At 44.5% G+C, this 20,860-nt stretch overlaps 1 protein-coding gene across 2 annotated transcripts in view; it reads right to left on the bottom strand.

Annotated features, from left to right (window-relative positions):
* Positions 1-2,744: 2,744 nt before the first annotated feature.
* Positions 2,745-20,860, bottom strand: part of LOC140408821 (uncharacterized) — a 41,369-nt gene continuing 23,253 nt past the window's right edge. For both annotated transcript variants that reach the window (XM_072496553.1, XM_072496552.1), the window contains exons 2-3: positions 9,067-9,133; positions 2,745-7,527 (exon numbers count right to left, since the gene is read on the bottom strand). In XM_072496553.1, coding sequence (XP_072352654.1) covers positions 6,672-7,527; positions 9,067-9,098 — 888 coding nt within the window. In that variant the 5' untranslated portion in view covers positions 9,099-9,133 and the 3' untranslated portion in view covers positions 2,745-6,671. The remainder of the gene's footprint in view (positions 7,528-9,066; positions 9,134-20,860) is intronic.

Here is a 20,860-nt window from a genome sequence, read left to right as displayed (position 1 = left end):
CATATACTATGTTTTCCCAGCTTTTTTTTGTTTGCTGAGAAAATAATGCTCTTGCGTATGCAAGTGTCTGTTCAAATGGTCAATTGGTTGTATCTGCACTTGAGCATTCATATACTCATTACCAGCAGGAGTTGAGGTTCAGTTTAGAAATGAGCTTCCTGACTAATATTACCACGTTTAACACGCGAACTATTGGTATAGCCGAGTTGTGAAATTCAACACAGAGCGGGAACTAAAGCTAGCTATAAATCTGAAACTCCCGAACAGCACCGTGGGTGTATCTGCATCACATGGACTGCAGTGGTTCACGAAGACAGCTCACCACCATCTTCTCAAGGTAATTAGGGATGAGCAACAAATTCTGCCATTGCCAGTATTGCTCACATCCCACAAAAGAATTTTAAAAACGTTTAATGCTGTCCAACCAAGCTATTGAAAAAGTTTAAATAATTGTTATAAAATAACGAGCAAACATAATTCACTTCCTCGCCCCATGTGATAAGCTGGAAAATATTAATTATCATTGGTAAGTTAGTATGGTGTTAATAAATTTACAAACACGTGCAAACAGTATGAGAGTAGGCCATTCAGCCCCACAAACTATTCCATTAATTTACATCCTGGCTGATGATTGACTGAATGATAGATTGATTCCTGGGATAAAAGATGGAGAGGTTAAGTAGAATGGATCTATATTCTCTGGAATTTAGAAGCATAAGAGGTGACCCCATTGAAACTAGACGCTGAGAGAACTTCACTGGGTCGATGCTGGGAGGTTCTTTCTTTGACTGCAGAGTCCAGAACAAGAAGGCAAAGGTCTGGATCTTCCCTCCTGAGATGGGAGAAGCAAATTGGAGTGTCCAACAGTTTTGAAGGTGGTAAGCAGGTTTTGCAGAATTGGGGGTTGTCTATGAAATGTTGCAGTTATACATAGTGCAAAGAGGTTATTGCCCTTCTAAATCCTTGTCCAGGTTAGGACCCTGTCCAGAGCCAATTCAGTAGCTGTTAATCACAGTTGATGGGGTGACTACGGGCCTTCTGGAAAGAACAGGCCCATGTAAGTTATCTTCCAGTACGTACATATGCACCACACTGCAAGACCAACTGATAGACTTAAGCTGGCTGTCAGTGTATTTCTTGGCACACAGAATTATTTAGAAAATGTTTCATTTATCAGGTTTGTGGTTTGGTTATATATTAATACACAGGGCCTGTCCTTTGCAGACCAGAAAGAAATGTGCACATGTTGCACCTGTTTCAGCTAAACAAAGTAACTGACAGCCATTCACTGACCCATCCTCAGGGCAATGCCATAGCCGTTCAAGGTCAATTGCCTTGTTTAAATTTCAAACAATGCTTTGCAGTTAACTTTCACCTGGTGCATTTTCCATGGCAACGTCTCAGTCAGTCTATTTGCCAACCTCAGGATGTCAGTGAGCTCAGTTGACTGGATAGCTGGTTTGTGATGCAGAGATGCCAACAGCATAGGTTCAATTCCTGTACCGGCTGAGATTAGCATGAAGGCCTCGCCTTCTCAACCTTGTCCCTTGCCTGAGGTGTGGTGACCCTCAGGTTAAATCACCACCAGTCAGCTCTCTCAAGGGAGTCTGTGGTCGTCCTGGACTGGTGACTTTCATGTGTCAACCAATCAGCACACTCCTTGTAGTATAAGTTGTTATTATTTTCCTTTTATATTGATTTTTTTTTAGTGTCCTGTTGAGTACAAGACAAAAAGCTTTGACATGTCTCTGGTAGAGGCTGTTGGTAAGTGAGCGATTGAGGGTGTGGTACATTTACCCCTGTGAAGGTGCTGGTGCAAGTGGTAAGAAACAGCATTTGAAGATGCATTCATTGAACTTCACCACTCGTGGGAGATCATCAAACTTGGTGAGGTTTAGCTTACTGGGCTAAATCGCTGGCTTTTAAAGCAGACCAAGGCAGGCCAACAGCACGGTTCAATTCCCGTACCAGTCTCCCCGAACAGGGGCCGGAATGTGGCGACTGGGGGCTTTTCACAGTAGCTTAATTGAAGCCTACTTGTGACGAGCGATTTTCATTTCATTGCATCTGCCTTTTCTGGAATAGACCGCTGGTATTGACTGTAGTGGATATCTGCTGCCGCTGTTTTTTGCAATGTGGTGTTTGGAGGGCCTGGTGGATAGAGGACTTTTTCCGCCTGTCCACTCCTGCACAGTCAGGCAAAGCATGCCGTTGAATTGCTGCCCTGGAAGACAATCGGGGACAAAATTGAGAGTAAGCACTGTAAGTCAGATGTATTTTGGCAGCGTGAGTTTGTTCTGGAAACAACACGACTAACATATGACAGCATGAACTCCGAAGTTCTCTACGGCCCTGCTGGGAAGTAATGTATAAAAAGAAAGTGCATAGGAGAAAAGGGGGATATCCAAAAGTGCATCAAAAGGGAAGGAAGGGGGGTCGCGCATACCTTGCATGAATCTTTTATAAGGAAACGGGAGCAGTACATGGAGACTGAACGTGTGATTTTGAAATTTGCTGTGTTCGATGTTTACAGTAAATGTCTGAACGCTAAATTGAACCCGCATTGGAAAATATGACGAGGAAATCAAGAGCGTGACCAAGGAGCAGACCGAGGTATTTATTCACACTGGCAACCAACCCTATCGATGTTGCTGCAGAAAACTCTTGCTGAAGTTTCTGTTGCCTGTAAACAATATTTAAAAAGAGGAGCCTTTTATAAGTATCGCGTACAATGTAATGCAGGATTTGAATGTGTAGCAAATATTTTATTATAGTCTAAAGTGCCCAGAAATAAAAGTTAATATATTTCCTTATATAAGTTAATATTTGTCACCAATAGTTCTAACCGGAAAAGTGATATTTTTCTCTGCAGCTTCAATCAGCTAACCGATAGGTGCTACATATTTTCACATAAAGCATTTTCAGTTATAGAAAAGTTTTACAATTTATATAACAGTTCAACTGTTATTTACAATATTGAATGTGGAGTGTTGTGCACAGAACTCCCGATCAAGCTCTAACATTCCAGAATGCCGATTCACTTCCTCTGGGAATAATGCAGAGTGACAGGAGTGTCTTCATTCACAGTCGGTGCATTGGTCTTTTGCAACAGTACATTCCATTTGCTTCAATTCTCTGCACAGGCATTTCCACGGCAGTTTTCGTGCTTGTATTTTACTTAATACCGAGCAGTTTAAAATATACAACTTTAACATGGGCAATCGCTTTCATCAGCAATAAAGCGATAGCCATTAGCTTTTTTTGCATTAACACCGATTGTAAAGTCGCCGCCAACAGCTTGTTAAATTCATGGTTTATTTCGGGAAGAAAGAAGCGCGTGATCACCAGTTTACTCATTACACGGGGCTATTTTTGTTGCATTTCTCCCTACTGTTAAAATTGCAGCTACAGGTACCTTTACCACATGCTGCAGCTATCTCTATCTGGAGGGAAACCATTTCATATACTGTGCACTTTATGTGGAACAGCCCGGTACGTGCTCTGGATGACAGTCCTTTGTCAAATATATTAATGGCTCAACGTATTAGCTTACAAAATAAAGCGCAAAGCTAGTCCGCCAGGAAGTTTCCAAAAAATATGTCACTGCAATTATGTTAAACCGGCCATCGCGACAAGCGGGCAAATGTGCACTCGATAAGCACGGGGGACTGTATCAATCGTGTTTTAACTGGTGCTGCACACAACCTCGTGGAAAACCAACCAAAACCGTGCCTTTTAGCTGGAGAATCACAGGGCAACATTTACATGGTTGTAAATGTACCTATAATAAAGTAGGTGATAACTGTGACAGCACAGGACGTATTCCTTTCATACCAGAGAGCCAATGTTGCCCCCTATTCAGGGGTTAGAGAGAGAAGTCCCTTCACTGTGCCGGTCAAGGTGTCTAAAAGCAGTGGAGGACCAGAGGCTGAAAACAAAAACGTTAAAGTGAAAGAATTATATGAGTTGTTTAAAAAAACTTTTCTTTCGGCATATAACGGTTAGAATGGGGGAGTTCTCTGCCATTATGGATGTTTATGACAACCGCACAAAATAATTTTAAAAGGCGATTTCGCCAATCAGCGTGGAGCATAGATATCGGAAGATTATTCCTAATTTTCAGCAACTGGTGTCACTGTAGTTAATCTGTGAAGTTGAGAGCTCCGTAGAAAGCACATCCCATGAGGTGGTCACCCCACAACCTAAAAGGTCAAACACATCGGCCAGTGATAGTGGGGGATTTAACAAGTCTTATATTAACTTTTCAGTATAAAATGTATAAAAGTGCATTCAGGAGGATAAGGGGGCAATGTTGGATTTAGTCTTAGAGAATGGGATTGGGCAGATCGAGAGGATATCTGTGAGAGCATAATAATGCAGTAAAATATTCATGGTTATGGAAAAGGACAATGATGGATCTATAGTCAAAGTTTTAAATTGGGCAACGGCCCGGAGATGTGAGTTGGCAGAAGTGGATTGGCGGAGTAAGGGGGGGGGGGGGGGAGGCAAGTTAGGCAGAAATAGAGAAAGTGCAGGACAAATATAGCCACACACAGAAAAAGGGTGGAACTCCCAAAACTAAACGCTGGATGTCAAAAAGCATAAGAGGGTCTAGCATTTTGTAAAACCAAGCTGATGTCAGACACAGCCCAATAATGCAGAAATCCGAGAGGGACATAGAAAGTGCAGGGGTATAGGATATCATGAAAGCAAGGGAGGGCTTGAAAAATAATAGCCAGCAAAATCAAGGAAAAGCTAAAAAGAAATGTTTAAATAAATACATAATTAGCAAAAGGATAGCAAAGGAAAGAGCAGGGCCAATTAGTGGCCAAAAAAAGGAACCTGGTGCAGAGGCAGACAATCGGCCACGGTTCTGAATGATTATTTTGCAAAATAAGGGGATGATGCAGACATGGTAGTTAAGGGGAAGGGGTGTGAAATATTGGATGGGGATAAACATAATGAGAGAGGAAATAGTGAGGTGTCTGGCATATTTAAACATTAGACCTGGATAAAATGTACCCCAGGCTGCTAATGGAAGCAAAGTAGGAAATTTCAGAGAAGCTGCGGTCCTCTTTGACGACACATGATGCAAGCATTGTTTAAAAAGAGGGAACGGATAGAACATAGAACAGTATAGGCCAAGTAATACAGGCCAGTCAGCCAAACCTCAGTGGTGGGCAAATTATTAGAAAGAGTTCTGAGGGACAGTATTAATCATTGTTTAGTAATTCATGGAATAATTGAGAAGAGTCTGCATGGGTCTATTGAGGGAAGTTGTGTCTGACTGACGATTGCAATGTTTGAGGAAGTAAGAGACGGGCTGTTGAGGTCGATGATGTGGTCGACATGGTATTAGCAGGACTTTTAACAAAATCCCACATAGCAGACTGGTCAGAAAAGTAATCACCAATGGTATCCAGTCGAAAGTACAAGTTGGATCCAATATTGGCTAAGTGTTAGGATGAAAAGGGTATAAGTCAACGGATACATTTGTGACTGGGAGGCTGTTTTTAGCGGGGTTCCACCAGTTCAGTACTGGATCCTTTGGTTTTTGTGCTACACGTCAATAATTTTGCTTAAATGTAGTGGAGGGACTGGAGCTCACTCGAAAGATTGGTGAAGCAGAAACCCCATTGCATTACTGCTGTAACACTACCGGGCTAGAAATGAAATTTGGCTGGTCTCTTTTTTTGGCTACCAGAGATATGATGGGTCGAATGGCCTCCCTCTTTATCATAAATGTTCCATGTAGTTGCCAATGATGTAGAGTGATTAAGGATAATGAATGGATTGCCTACTAATGCTGTGAGCAGGAGAGTGGCAATAAACTAAATGGTTCAAAGAAAAATTCCGCAACAGACTTAATGTGCCAGTTTGGGCTGTTTCTGGTATATACCAGTGTTGAAGGCAAACTAAAAAAATTATGGCTCTGAAGATGCTCAGACTGAGGGCAAGAGCCACAACATGGATGCAAAGATGGGCATGCCCAGAAGCGGGGCTAACAAAGTTTCGATTGCACCTGGGACAAGCACAACTTGCACCTGCCCCACTCAAATTATCTGGTGTGATAAGGAAGCAGGGCCATCTGGGTGTCTGTTCCAGACTTCCTGCAGCTCCTGGCCCCTTTCTGTTCATTGATTCGGATTCAAGAAAAGAATAATTATCCAGGTATTGCAGTGGAATTGGGACTCATGATTACCAAGACCCAGAAACTGGTTCTAGCATTTTGTAAAGGAAGGTATTTACCATTATTTGCACTTCCTGTGAGCTATTTTCAACATTTCCCCGTGCAGGTATCATTTCTTCATCTATTGAAGGCTCCTCCCCCCCACCCCCTGCCTAACCCCACTTGGGACCTATATTGTTCCCAAATTGGCATGGCCACCCACTAAAAATATGTAAGCCGGGTGATATTGCCCAGACCCAAATCAACAAAGGTGCAAAATCCTTGCTCAGCAGTGTTTCTTCTACTTAAGCAGGCCTGAGCATTTCTATGTTGTGTCTCTTAAAATGTATTCAGTGTATGATCAATACTGGTTTGCAGGATGTTAATCAGATACCTTACAGTCTTGAGGTTCAGATAATTGGGAAGTCACTTGAAAATCAAGATTATGTTTTACAATTCAAGTCAGTTGTGATTCAGTAAGGCACACACTGTTTAGTCTAGTCTAGTCCTCCAGCTCATCGTCTTCTCCTGCAGTTGCTGCTTCCAGTGCTGCAAGCGCAGCTTCCACCTCGGGATCTTCCCCCTCTATCTTGAGTTTCACTTCATCAAGCAAGTCCTTGGTGAATTCTCCGTCTATTGGAGGAGGAGTGTTGTCCCGATCTTTCTGCCCATTTAAGATACTAATTTCTTCATGCGAGGATGGGTTCGATAAACTTTTGATTTCATCCATGTCAGTTTGCAGGTTGTATTGAGTTACTTCATCATTTAGCACATGTGACAATTCAGTGTTATTTACAATGCCAGTTTCATTATTGTCAATTATTTTCCCGCCTACTTGATGGATTTCACATACTTCTTGCATGTTTTCTACTTCAGTGGGATGTTGTATGGCTGGTCCATTTAATGTTTGACAATTCCTTTCTGTTCCTGAGTCATTGTGCTGGACTAGTTCATCTTTAGGTGTATCTTTTGAGTTATTGTTTGAGGAACAGTTGTCTGTATTAGTGGCGTGAACCATTTCAGCTTGTTCTGGAGCTGTGTATGAACCTGTATGTACTAATTTATTATTCAATACGTGCACTGTATCATTGTCTGTGTTGTCATTGATATCTTCCAATATTTTCTCTTGCATATGTGTGATATTCTTTTCTGATACATAAATTTCCTTTCCTATGATGTCTACATTTTGTTCTTCCAAGTTTATCACTTTGTCGAAAGTTGAAGCAATGATATTGTTGGTTTTGGCATTCCTGTTTTGGAATGACAACTCATGTTTAATTTCATTGTTTCTGTAATTTTTTTCAGTTTTCACACTGTTGGATGGTAGTTCTCTTATAATGGCTGGTTCGAAGATGTACCTGAAACAAAAACAAAAATTGCTGCCATATGTGTTTATTTTTGAAAGGGCGACATTTTTAAGCAAATGATAAGGGTGGATAATGTGATGGAGGGCATTACCATCCTGCCTTTTCACCTCAAAGAAAGATCAAAGTATCTTTCTTTAGTTCTGCTGTTAGCTCAGTGGACTACTCCATCATAAAGAGTGAGTGGACTACTCCATCATAAAGAGTGAGTAATACAGACAAGGCAGATTCCAGATTCAATCCCTGATTGATGCTGAGTTAATGGCTGTAGAGCATGGTGAGCTACAATTTGTACTCGTGTATGGTAGTAGCCAGTGTGAATGCACTGCAGCACAAGGTCCAGCCTCCCTCAGCAGAGAAACATTAATGATGGGGAAATGTTGCATGAAGTAGACATATTAATGTGATGTAAAGTCAGGCAGGGTACTTCCCTCCCCAGCAGAAAAGTGAAACCTGACATTTATTAATTGTCTTTGCAAAGTAATGTCCTACAGCACTTCGCCGAGGAAGATTGGAATCTGACGTACCCTTGGGGGACATTTGGGAGGCTAGTGAAGTCTTGGTTGAAGATGTGGTTTTCTGGACTCGCTTCAAAGTAGGGGCTGTAACTTTGGTGGAGTGGCAATCTGCTGCTAGGTTTCTGCCTCAAGATCCAGTAACTTTTTTCTCACCCCTCCTTCCAACTCAGGCTGGGTGAGAACAGTGCAATGTAGTGGGTTCCCAAGGCCTTGTGTCAAGGGCAGCTGAACTGGAGGTAAGGCAGACACACCCCTTTAAACTTAACAGCCGGTGTCATGCCACTCCATCATTTAAGAAAAATCACAATGACATATTCTGCCTGAGCAGTCAGATCAGATGCCTCTGTTGTACCTGTGGGTAATAAGCCCCTGACTGTCAACATGCCTGTGATTTCTAAATACCTCTATTTCTGGCTACAAAGCAGAGACCCTGTGGTTTCAGGCTCAAAAAATATTGTAATGATGGATAACAGATAAGAGTTTCAATAGGGTTGAGAATGAGACTGAAGTGTTGGGTCATGTTGTGGGGATGGAACTAAGTAATCTTGATGGCTGGGGTTGCGCTCAAAGCTAGGTCAAAAAAGATGCTAAGTCTTGTATATAGTCTGAGCAAGAAAATGTACTCAACAGCTTCCTGAGTAAATTCTGTCCAAAATTGTATGCAGGTTGGGTATCCCTTATTCGAAATTCCTAAATTCGAAAAGCTCTGAAATCTACACTTTTTCAGTGTTGGCTGTTCCTAGCATTGTGTCCCGTTCCTGTGGCCAAACACACATGCGTATGTGTGTGCGTATCCTTCCAATTGCGGCATGAGTTTGTTGCACCAAAAGAGTTGAACCCGGTACCTGATTCCCTGTCAGGAGGGTAGCTGTGTACCCCCCCATCAGATACAGCACCGACTGACAAATCCGAGCATTGTCCAAGGGTCTTTGCAGCTTCCATAAATTCCATAATCTGAGACACTCTCGGCCCCAAGCATTTTGAATAAGGATTACTCAACCTGCGTTTTTCTTACCTTTTTACCATTCTGCAGCACCTGCACCCCATCTGAGCAATTGTAGTCAAATCCAAGGAGAAACAAGCTGTGTAAAATTTAAAAAATGACATAGAGTTGGAATGATTAAATACAAGTTCAATTATGACACATTCTGTCCTGATGCCTGTGTATGTGATAGAATTCCTGTTAGATACCTTTGAAAAGAAAAAAGAAGAAAAAAAAGAAGAAATGAATGACCTTAAACCAAAATGAGAAGCTTCATAGGAGTAAGATGGAAATTGAAGTTAATAAAGATTGCTAGGTCTTTGTGTTTTCTGTTCGAATATTTTCCTTCCCAGCTGAGTTGCGAAGTGTTGCAGCTGGAAATGGGCTTAAGCTAATTTAGAGAAATGTATAATTTAATAACACTGGGTAAGGAAGTGATCAAACTAGGGGAGCTGGAAGTTGGAACTCCACAAGAAAACCCTCAGCACTTAGCAAAGAGAGTGATTTATTTTGTGACCATTAAACAAATTAATGACGATGCAGAAGAGCAACGTACTGCAAAACAGAAAATGTTGGAAATGGTCTGCAAGTCAAGGTGGCATCTGTGGAGAGAGAAGCCGAGTTCTGAGCAAAGATCATCAGCCTGTTGTTTTTTTCTCCACAGATGTTGCCTTTTCTCAACAGATGTTGCCAGAGTGGCTGAATATTTTCAACTATCTATTATTAACGACCACATAGGCTGGTATATAACCATAGAGATCAGAGAGATTGAGATAGTTGATATCAACCCTTGGCTAGGAAAACAGCAAAGAAAAATCATCCAGGATTTCAACTTTTATAACTAGGGACCTCAATGTGCTTCTAAACTTGACTTTGCTGAATAACCAACCAAACCTCATTGTCTCTGCTGAAGCAAAAGTTAATTTAGAGAAAGAAAGGAAATTTCCTTCACTAGGCCTGAGATTTATTGAAACCCAGCTTCCAGGAGTGACAAACACACAGTACCAGATGGTTTCCATCCCAGGGTTTAAAGGAAGTAGGTGAGAACATGGCACGAGTCCCATTTATACTCTTCTAAAGTTCTCTTGATTTGTGTATGCCACTCCACCATTGAAGAAAAGACAAAGTTAAAAACTAGGAAATTATAGACCAGCTCGTCAGTAAATTACTAGAGTCTCTATTTAAAGATGGTGTGACCGAATGCCTTAGAAATTTTCTGCTGCTTAGAGAGAGTCAACATCAATATGTAAAGGATGGATCAGCCTGATGAACCTGATCACATTTTTTGAAGAAGTGGCTAAAGTAGCAGACAAGGGATCCTATGAATGTTTTCCAAGGATATGCGATAAATTCCCTCATTTGAGAGAGTTTGTTCAAGATGAAAAATGTGAATTTTCTAAAGATGAAAAACGTGAAAGTGAAGGGGATTAAAATTACTGTATAGATAGAGATTAGGGCAAGTACTTTGCCAGGCTGTGACTAGTGGTGTCTCACAAGGATATGTTCTAAGAGGAGGTCACTCCACAGAAGAGAATTCAGAATAGTAGGTGGGTGGCCAACAGGAAGAGTGGGAAGAGACGAGGTCTTCAGGGTATGTATCATTTTCAAACAGATATACATTATTAGCAATTCCTGGGGCGATGATCCCCTGAATGAATGCATGTTAGACCATTGTACGAATGTGCAACGGACTGTACAGGAGGGAACAGTAAAGTGGAGAAATGCTGCTGTTAGAGGAAATTTCATAATCAAAAGGACAGATGGGCATTTCTGCAACCATCATCATGAATCCCGCATTGTGTGCTGCCTCCCTGGTGCAGGGGTAAAGGACATGTAGATGGTGCAGTATATTTTGCAGGGGGAAGGGAGTGAGCCAGAAGTTGTGGTGCCTGTAGGTACCAACGACATACAGAAAGCCGGTATTGAGATCCTATGGTCAGATTTTGAAGGGCTAGGGAAGAAATTAAAATGTAGCATTTTGAAGGAGCAATTTAGGAGGATACTACCATGTGCCAGGCGTTAGCCAGTATAGAACTAGAAAGATGCAGAGGATTAATGCATGGCTTGGAGCATGCTGCAGGAGGGAGGGCTTCAGATTCTTGGGGCACTGGGACCAGTTCGGGGACAAAAGAGCCCATATTCAAATGAGACGGGTTTCACCTGACGACTGGGACCAACGTTCTCACAGGGAGGTTCATTAGTGTTGGGAGGGTTTGAACTAAATTCTAAATTGCCAGGGGGTTGGACAACAGAAGTAGAAAAGATGAATAAGATTATTAAAGTGAAAATACTCGAGAAGGAAGCAGCCCCTCATTAGATGGGAGGACAGCAAGAAAGACTAGGAGGAATGTAAAGACAGAATTATTATTTTTTAAAAATATTTTTATTCAAACTTTAACATTTACAACTCAAAATATCACAAAGTAAAACCAACACAACCCTCCCTCCCCCCAGCAGACCCTAAACAACCTCCCCATCTTGCTCCCTCCCTTCCCCCTAATAGCTGACTGTAACCAGCTCCTTGAAATGTAATATAAACAAACCTCATCTCATTGAACCGCTCACTTGCCCCCCCTTAGAACAAATTTCACCTTTTCTAAATACAAGAACACCATTGAATCCCGCAACCGCACAGTGATGAGGACCTGGGTTTGATCCCAGCTCTGGATCACTGTCCGTGTGGAGTTTGTACATTCTCCCCTGTCTGCGTGGGTATCACCCCCACAATCCAAAGATGTGCAGGGTCGGTGGATTGGCCATGCTAAATTGCCCCTTAATTGGAAAAGAAGAATTGCGTTCTAAATGTATAAATAGAAAAAAAAAAATCCCCCAGCCACACCGAAGTACAGGGTGGAGAAACTGACTTCCACCCCAACAGGACCAGCCTGCGAGCAATCAACGAGGCGAAGGCTAAAACATCTGCCCCCACTCCAATCTGCAGCTCCGGCAAGTCCAACACCCAAATATGACAAAGCTTTGACAAAGGGTCATCTGGACTCGAAACGTTCGCTCTTTTCCCTCCCTACAATGCTGCCAGCCTGCTGAGATTTTCCAGCATTTTTTCTCTTTGGTCACAACTGTTCATATCCTTCCAGACCAACAATAACATTTAGTAACTATTTGATCGTTTTCGCTTGGTACAATTTTTTTCCCCGTGCAGCCAATTGACCTTTAATATTATGCATTTTTATTCACCAACAATCTAATTCTGCAGATCCTTATCAAACCTGTTTTCAAAATTCATACATACAACATTCAAAGTATTTCCTTTATCAGTGTACAGTGTTTCCTCAAATTGTCAAACATAATTTCCATTTTACAAATCTGCATTTGCAGCAATCCTTAATTAATTGAAGTCTTACTAAATGACTATTCATTTTATTCTGTATTATTCTTTGTAAAAGCCTACCCACTACAGATGTTAGGCTAGAGAAATAAAATATCACAAATGATGGAAATGTGAAATAAAGACAGAAAATGTTGGTAATATTTGGCATGGTTGACTAGAAATATTAACTCTATTCCTTTTTCCACAGTGCTGGGTTGACTGGTTTATGGTTACCTGCTTTATTCCTTTCTCGCTCCTTGAACACAAGTGTTACACAGACAGTTCTTGAACACAAGTGTTACACAGACAGTTCTTGAACACAAGTGTTACACAGACAGTTCTCCAGTCTTCCGGCATAGCTTCCATATCCAAGGATATTTGCAAGAGACCTTTTCCTGTCTCCCTCTGACTTTCCTCACACCCGAATTATCATGCCATCTGGGGGTAATTTTGAGATTGGTGGACGGTGTAAAATGAGCAATATCAGATAAGCCGTCAATGAAACATCTCTCCTGATTTTAAATTGAAGGAGAAACTAAATTGAAGGGACCTGTACAAATCGGACGGTCTGCATCTGGGTGGGACCGGAACCAATGTTCTCGGGGGTGTGTTTGCTAGTGCAGTTGCGGAGGGTTTAAACTAATGCGGCAGGGGGATGGGAACCGATGTAGGAAGTCAGTGGGGAAGGAAACAAAAGGCAGGAAGGGAGAGTGTGTAAAGCATGACCAGAGAAAGCAGGGCAGAGAGCAAGGAAAGTCTACATTAAATTGCATTTATTTCAATGCGAGGGGCCTGACGGGCAAAGCGGATGAACTCAGGGCATGGATGGGCACATGGGACTGGGATATTATAGCTATGACTGAAACATGGCTAAGGGAGGGGCAGGACTGGCAGCTCAATGTTCCGGGGTACAGATGCTATAGAAAGGATAGAACAGGAGGTAAGAGAGGAGGGGGAGTGGCGTTTTTGATTAGGGAGAACATCACGGCAGTACTTAGAGGGGATCTATCCGAGGGCTTGCCCACTGAGTCTATATGGGTGGAACTGAGAAATAAGAAGGGAGAGATCACCTTGATAGGACTGTACTACAGACCCCCAAATAGTCAGCGGGAAATTGAGGAGCAAATATGTAAGGAGATTACAGATAGCTGCAAGAATAATAGGGTGGTAATAGTAGGGGACTTTAACTTTCCCAACATTGACTGGGACAGCCATAGCATTAGGGGCTTGGATGGAGGGAAATTTGTTGAGTGTATTCAGGAGGAATTTCTCATTCAGTATGTGGATGGACCGACTAGAGAGGGGGCAAAATTTGACCTCGTCTTGGGAAATAAGGAAGGGCAAGTGACAGAAGTGTTAGTGAGGGATCACTTTGGGACAAGTGACCATAACTCCATTAGTTTTAAGATAGCTATGGAGAATGATAGGTCTGGCCCAAGAGTTAAAATTCTTAATTGGGGCAAGGCCAATTTTGATGGTATCAGACAGGAACTTTCAGAGGTAGATTGGGGGAGACTGTTGGCAGGCAAAGGGACAGCTGGTAAATGGGAGGCTTTTAAAAATGTGTTAACCAGGGTTCAGGGTAAGCACATTCTCTTTAGAGTGAAGGGCAAGGTTGGTAGAAGTAGGGAACCCTGGATGACTCGAGATATTGAGACTCTGGTCAAAAAGAAGAAGGAGGCATATGACGTACATAAACAACTGGGATCAAGTGGATCCCTTGAAAAGTATAGAGATTGTCGAAATAGAGTTAAGAGGGAAATCAGGAGGGCAAAAAGGGGACATGAAATGGCTTTGGCAAATAATGCAAAGGAGAATCCAAAGAGCTTCTACAGATACATAAAGGGAAAAAGAGTAACTAGGGACAGAGTAGGGCCTCTTAAGGATCAACAAGGACATCTATGTGCAGAGCCATAAGAGTTGGGTGAGATCCTGAATGAATATTTCTCATCGGTATTCACGGTGGAGAAAGGCATGGATGTTAGGAAACTAAGGGAAATAAATAGTGATGTCTTGAGAAGTGTGCATATTTCAGAGGAGGAGGTGCTGGAAGTCTTAAAGCGCATCAAGGTAGATAAATCCCCGGGACCTGATGAAATGTATCCCAGGATGTTGTGGGAGGAAAGGGAGGAAATTGCGGGTCCCCTAACAGAGATATTTGAATCATCGGCAGCCACAGGTGAGGTGTCTGAAGATTGGAGAGTGGCGAATGTTGTGCCCTTGTTTAAGAAGGGCAGCAGGGAAAAGCCTGGGAACTACAGACCGGTGAGCCTAACGTCTGTAGTAGGTAAGTTGCTAGAAGGTATTCTGAGAGACAGGATCTACAAGCATTTAGAGAGGCAAGGACTGATTCGGGGCAGTCAGCATGGCTTTGTGCGTGGAAAATCATGTCTCACAAATTTGATTGAGTTTTTTGAGGGGGTGACCAAGAAGGGAGATGAGGGCAGTGCAGTAGACGTTGTCTACATGGACTTTAGCAAAGCCTTTGACAAGGTACCGCATGGTAGGTTGTTGCAGAAGGTTAAAGCTCACGGGTTCCAGGGTGAGGTTGCCAATTGGATTCAAAATTGGCTGGACGACAGAAGACAGAGGGTGGTTGTAGAGGGTTGTTTTTCAAACTGGAGGCCTGTGACCAGTGGTGTGCCTCAGGGATCGGTGCTGGAATAAGGGACCCGGAAACAGGAGAAGGACCAGGGTCATAGCCACATGATTTCTCTCCGTGGCCCTGGGGAATGAGTCAGAAGCAGTGAGACACCAGCAGAGCTCAGCCCATTCCAATTCTCTTCCCGCACCGTGTTGATCTGTAGTTGACCTAAAACTATAAAGGAAGTTCAAAGTCATTAAATTGTCTATTTTGTTTAATAAACTGAGAGAATAATTTAATTAAGGGGAGGGTGGGGCTAGAGGCCATGATGTGTAGCACCTACATGATTGGGAGGTTTCTTAATATGCCTGAGACATGTATCATAGAATCATAGAATGTACAGTGCAGAAGGAGGCCATTTGGCCCATCGAGTCTGCACCGGCTCTTGGAAAGAGCACCCCACCCAAGGTCAACACCTCCACCCGCTCCCCAAAACCCAGTAACCCCACCCAACACTAAGAGCAATTTTGGACACTAAGGGCAATTTATCGTGGCCAATCCACCTAACCTACACATCTTTGGACTGTGGGAGGAAACCGGAGCACCCGGAGGAAACCCATGCACACACGGGGAGGATGTGCAGACTCCGCACAGACAGTGACCCAAGCCAGAATCGAACCTGGGACCCTGGAGCTGTGAAGCAATTGTGCTATCCACAATGCTACCGTGCTGCCCCTGTAGAGGAAGTGTTTCTGCCTGCTTGTCCTCAAGCTCAAAGTTTTGGATCTTGAGAATTAACTTGGATATTTGGGGTAGATTTTAACTTTTCTTGCTGGTTGACAAATTCAAATGGCAGATTGACTGCCTGTTTACACCCCATCTAGTTCATAGAATCATAGAAGTTTACAGCATGGAAACAGGCCCTTCGGCCCAACCAGTCCACAGTCCAAAGAGGCCCAAGACAGGAAAACCACCAGGGGTGATTATCGCCAAGCTCGACTTATTCCAGGACAAGCTATGGATCTTCAGCTAGGCAAGGAGCACATGGTCCTGTAAATGGGAAGGGCATAGGATACATATTTATCAAGACATTTGGGCTGACCTGGCCAATCTGCAAACTGAGATCAATGGAGCCAAGGCAGCTCTATTCAGGAGCAAGTTGCGGTTCGGGATGCTGCACTTGGCAAGACTCGGGTGACCTATGGAAACAGGGATCAATCCTTCACCATGCCTGGAGATGCAGAGTCGTTTATCCGCAAAAATGGGCTGGGAAAACTGCAACAATAATGTAAACATATGGACCATTGAGGATGATAGTGTTTCTGTGCTTCCTAACAACTGTACATCCTGGGAGGGGGGGAAGAAGACAAAGGGACACCAAGACGGAAAGAGGGGTGGGGTAGGGACCATAATGGGTGGAGGAGTGGAGTTGCTCCTGAGGGGGCGGGGAGCCACCACGCTGGCAAAAATGCTTGTGCAGGGAGGTAAGAGGAGAGGCAGGGCCATAGCACAGCTCCCGAAAGGGTGGGAGCGTCTGGTAGCAGGGGGAGACGGGAGGATCCCACAGGGGAACAGGGAAGTGGGTGACAAGGGCAGACGGATTTGGGGGGAGCGAAATCAGGGATTAGGTGGGGGAAGGGGGAGGAGAGGGAGAGTAGAATGCTGGCTACAACCGGTCACACATGGAGGCGACTGGAACAAAGAAGTCAACAGAGGCCATCTTGAATGGCTCCCAAACAAAGGGAAATTCCGGAGTGCAGGGGCACGTCCACATGGTGAATATGGCTGACCCTGCTGAAGAGGATGGGGGGGGGGGGGTTAGAAATCCCCCAATAGGACAGTCACCTGGCGTGTCAGTGGACTCAACAAAAGATGAAAAGGTGAAAAGATCCAGAGTTTTCGCCATCTGAAAACCCGAGGGCTGACGTAGTCTTCCTCCAAGAGACACACCTGAGGGACAAGTACCAACAGAGCAAGACAGAGTTGGATAGGACACACCTACTAAGCGTGCTGCAGGATGAGGGCTAGAGTGGTGGCCATACTGTTCAGTAAGAAGACATTTACCGCAACAAATACAGTGACAGACCCAGGGGCGGGGCAGGGGGGGGCAGGGGGCATGTAATGGTCGCGGTGTCTTGGATGGGGCACCGGCGGTGCTGGTGAATATATACGCCCCACCTGGCACGAGCAGACTTTATCAAAAATACCACGACAGAAACCCACACCAACCGAGGCTTCAACTATGTACAAGACCCATAGACGGACAGATCCAGCGCCAAAGCAGGGAAACGATCAGCCAAGGTGAGCGAACTGAGCGGCGTAATGGAACAGATGGGGGGAGTGGACCTGTGGAGGTTCACACACCCGAGGGAAAGGGAATTCTCCTCCTATGTTCACGAAGTCTACACCTGAATAGATTGCTTCGTAGAGGGAAAATCGGTGCTTCTAGTCCGTGCTTCATCCCCCCACACACACACACACATATTAGGGGCTGAATACTCGGTAATAGTCATTTCCGATGATGCTCCACACTACATGAATGTGATGTTGGAGATAGGCTGACCCAACACCCCCCTGGAGGCTGGACACAGCCCGCCTCGCCGACAAGGCATTCTGTGAACAAATGTCACAAGCCTTTGACGGTACGTATCCTGCAACCAGAATGGGGAGGTCTCACACTCCACATTCTGGGAGACACTGAAAGCAGTGATGAGGCAGCAGCTGGTTGATTCCATGTTGGAGGTGAATCGGAGGTACTCCGTGGCCCCGACCATGGAACTACTGGAGAGAATAAAAAAATCACAAATGGAGTTTGACCTGCTCTTGGTTGGGAAAGCAGTGCACCAGCTCCGCCAGACACTGGGGACGTTTTATGAGCATGGGGACAAGGCCAGCCACCTACTGGCACATCAGCTGAGAAAGCTGGCTGCCTCAAGGGTTATAGCACAGGTAAAGAACAGGAGAGGCAAGCTATTCATAGCACTACACGAGATCAATGAGGCCTTTGTGATCTACTACCGAGAGCTGTGCACCTCCCAGCCCTCGGAGGGGAACTTGAAGATGAAACAGTTCCTCAATGGGCTGAACATACCAGTCGTGGGGGGGTGGGGGAAAGAAGCAGGGACTGGAAGCACAATTAGAACTGGGGGAAGTCTAGCTCCATGCAGTCGGGGAAGGCAACGGGGCTAAATGGATTCCCGGTGGATGTATATGAAGAATTTAAGACAGTACTGACCTCATACCTGTGGGCTCAACGACTCGCTATCAGGAGGGAGTCTGCCACCCACGTTGGCACAGGCCTCGATATCACTGATCCCTAAAAACAACAAAGACCCGACGGAGTGCGGGTCATATACATAGAACATACAGTGCAGAAGGAGGCCATTCGGCCCATCGAGTCTGCACCGACCCATTTAAACCACCCTATCCCCGTAACCCAATAACCCCCCCTAACCTTTTTGGACACTAAGGGCAATTTAGCATGGCCAATCCACCTAACCTGCACATCTTTGGACTTTGGAGGAAACCGGAGCACCCAGAGGAAACCCATGCAGACGCGGGGAGAACAGTGACCCAGCGGGAAATCGAACCTGGGACCGTGGCACTGGGAAGCCACATTGCCAGCCACTGTGCTAGTAGCCACTTAACTCCTAAACATGGATGCCAATGTCCTGATGAAGGCCCTGATGAGGCGACTGGAGTGTTGTGAGTCAGAGGTAGTCGCGGAGGACCAGAAGTGCTTTGTCAAGGACAGACAATTAACCCAAAGGCCCTATCATACCTACCCCTTACATTAAAAAGAAAGCTCTCAAATTCAGAAATCACCTCCTCCCAAAAAACACACAGAAGGTGGTGGGTGGGGCTAATCACCGCCAACTCCCCAAAACAAAAATTCCCACCCTCCGCCAAAACACCAACGTTTGCGGACTTTGCTCTCCCATTTAACACCAGCTCTCAGTTCTGCCCCAGTTTATGGTCCCTTATAAAGTCATTCGCCTCTTCTGGCATCTGAAAGTAGGACTCCTGGCCGATGAATGTGACCCAAAGTCTCACCAGGTACAGCACCCTATCCAAGATGGCCCCCCAATCTTCCATTTGTGCAACACCGCTGCTCCAATGAATTCGCCCTGTTGAATACCGCACGCCTCTTCACCAGCTCCCGATATATCCGGACATGATTACCCTCCCATTCCCAGACTCACTTTGCTCTGGCCCACCTCAGGATCTCCTTCTCCACGAACTTGCGCAACCACACAATCACCACCTGCGGCGGCTCCACCACTCTCTACATCGGTCTCAAGAACATGTGGGCTTGGTCCACCTCTGGGGCTTCATCCAATACCTTCTCCTCCAACCTGACCAGCATCCTCGACCCGTACTTCGTGGTGCTCGTTCCTTCCACACCCCCTGGCAGATCCACAATTCTCAAGTTCTGCCACCTGGACCTGTTCTGCTCCTCCACCATCACTTGCAGCAACTTGCATAGATCCCCCAGGATCTCCACCTCCACCTCCAAAAACACAATCCAATCGCTCTGGTCGGACACCACCTTTTGTACCTTGCAGATTGTCACCCCTTGCACCTCAAGGCACTCCTCCACCCGATCGAGCTACCCTCGCAGAGGTGCCACTTCCCCCTCAATCACCTTTGACAAGTCGTTGTGCATCTCTGTCTTTTGCCAGGTCTGATAGCGAGTAGACATGCCAATCTTGGGGAAAACCTCTTCCCCTACACCTTCGCACCCCTTTTCTGCTGGAACCACCCCTCTAATGGGTATCGAGCGCCCAAACTAATACCTCCGAAACAGAGCTGCCCTGTGTGCGACCACTCACTCCATGGCCGCCACTGGAAGTCGATGCCGAGATTCTTGAATGTTGTTGGAGCCACATTCATCCAGGTAAATGGGGAGGATTACAACACGCTCCTGACTTGCACCTTGTAGATGGAGGACTAGCTTTCGGGAGTCAGAAGGTGAGTTACTCACTGCAACATTCCCAGGCTTCGACCTGCTCTTGTAGCAACAGTATTTACATGAATGGTCCAGTTAAGTTTCTGGTCAGGGTGTCCGTCTGCACAAATCCTCAAAAGCTGGAGCACCAGTAAACATTCAATAAGGTCAGTTAATGGAATGTCCACCTCTATCTCAATGGGGCTGGAATTCAAAAATGATATTCTTCAACTGTCCAGAGCCTTAGTAAGCCCTCTTTTGGAATAATGCATTCAGTTCAGAGCAGCTTATCTCAAGATCCACCTATAGGGAGGGCACAGTGCAGATTCACCAGATGATAATCAAGGTTAAAGTGATGGGGACACTTCTTCATCTTTATATTGAAGTCAAACAATATCCAGTTTTAAGAACCATAAGACGACTCACCAGTCACAGAAGAATTCCGACTGTGTTTGATCCAGTCCAACAATACCTTAATGGGATTAGGAGAACAGATTGCATAAACCTGGCTCACAGTTCCATGAATTTAGCAGATTGATGGATGACCTATTAGAAGTGTTTAAAGTGATGAAGGGTAAATACAGTAAACCTATTTACTCTGGAGAACAAAGGACCACAATCTTAAAATCGGAGCCAGTGGAGTGAAATCATACACAGATAGTGGAAATCATGAACTCTCTGCCCAAACGTCTGTGGATGCTGACTAAATTCAAATAGCAAAGACTGAGATTGATTGATGTTTGGTATGTAAGGATAACAAGAATTGTGGAGTAAGTGAAGTTGAAGTACAGGTCAGCAATGATCTAAGTGAATGCCGGAAGAAATTCAAATGGCTCATTGGGCTGTTTCTAGCTTGTCATTGAAGCAGCGTTGTTGACCAATTTCTAACCAAGCTTTTTATTGGGAACAGGTATTTCCTTGAGTGGATCAATCACTGAGTTGACCTCAGAATTTATTTCAAGGTAAT

Source organism: Scyliorhinus torazame, chromosome 3 (genome assembly GCF_047496885.1).
Source record: "Scyliorhinus torazame isolate Kashiwa2021f chromosome 3, sScyTor2.1, whole genome shotgun sequence".
NCBI lineage: Eukaryota > Metazoa > Chordata > Chondrichthyes > Carcharhiniformes > Scyliorhinidae > Scyliorhinus > Scyliorhinus torazame.
The sequence above is the reverse complement of the archived record's forward strand: the minus strand, read 5'-3'. Positions and strand labels throughout refer to the sequence as shown.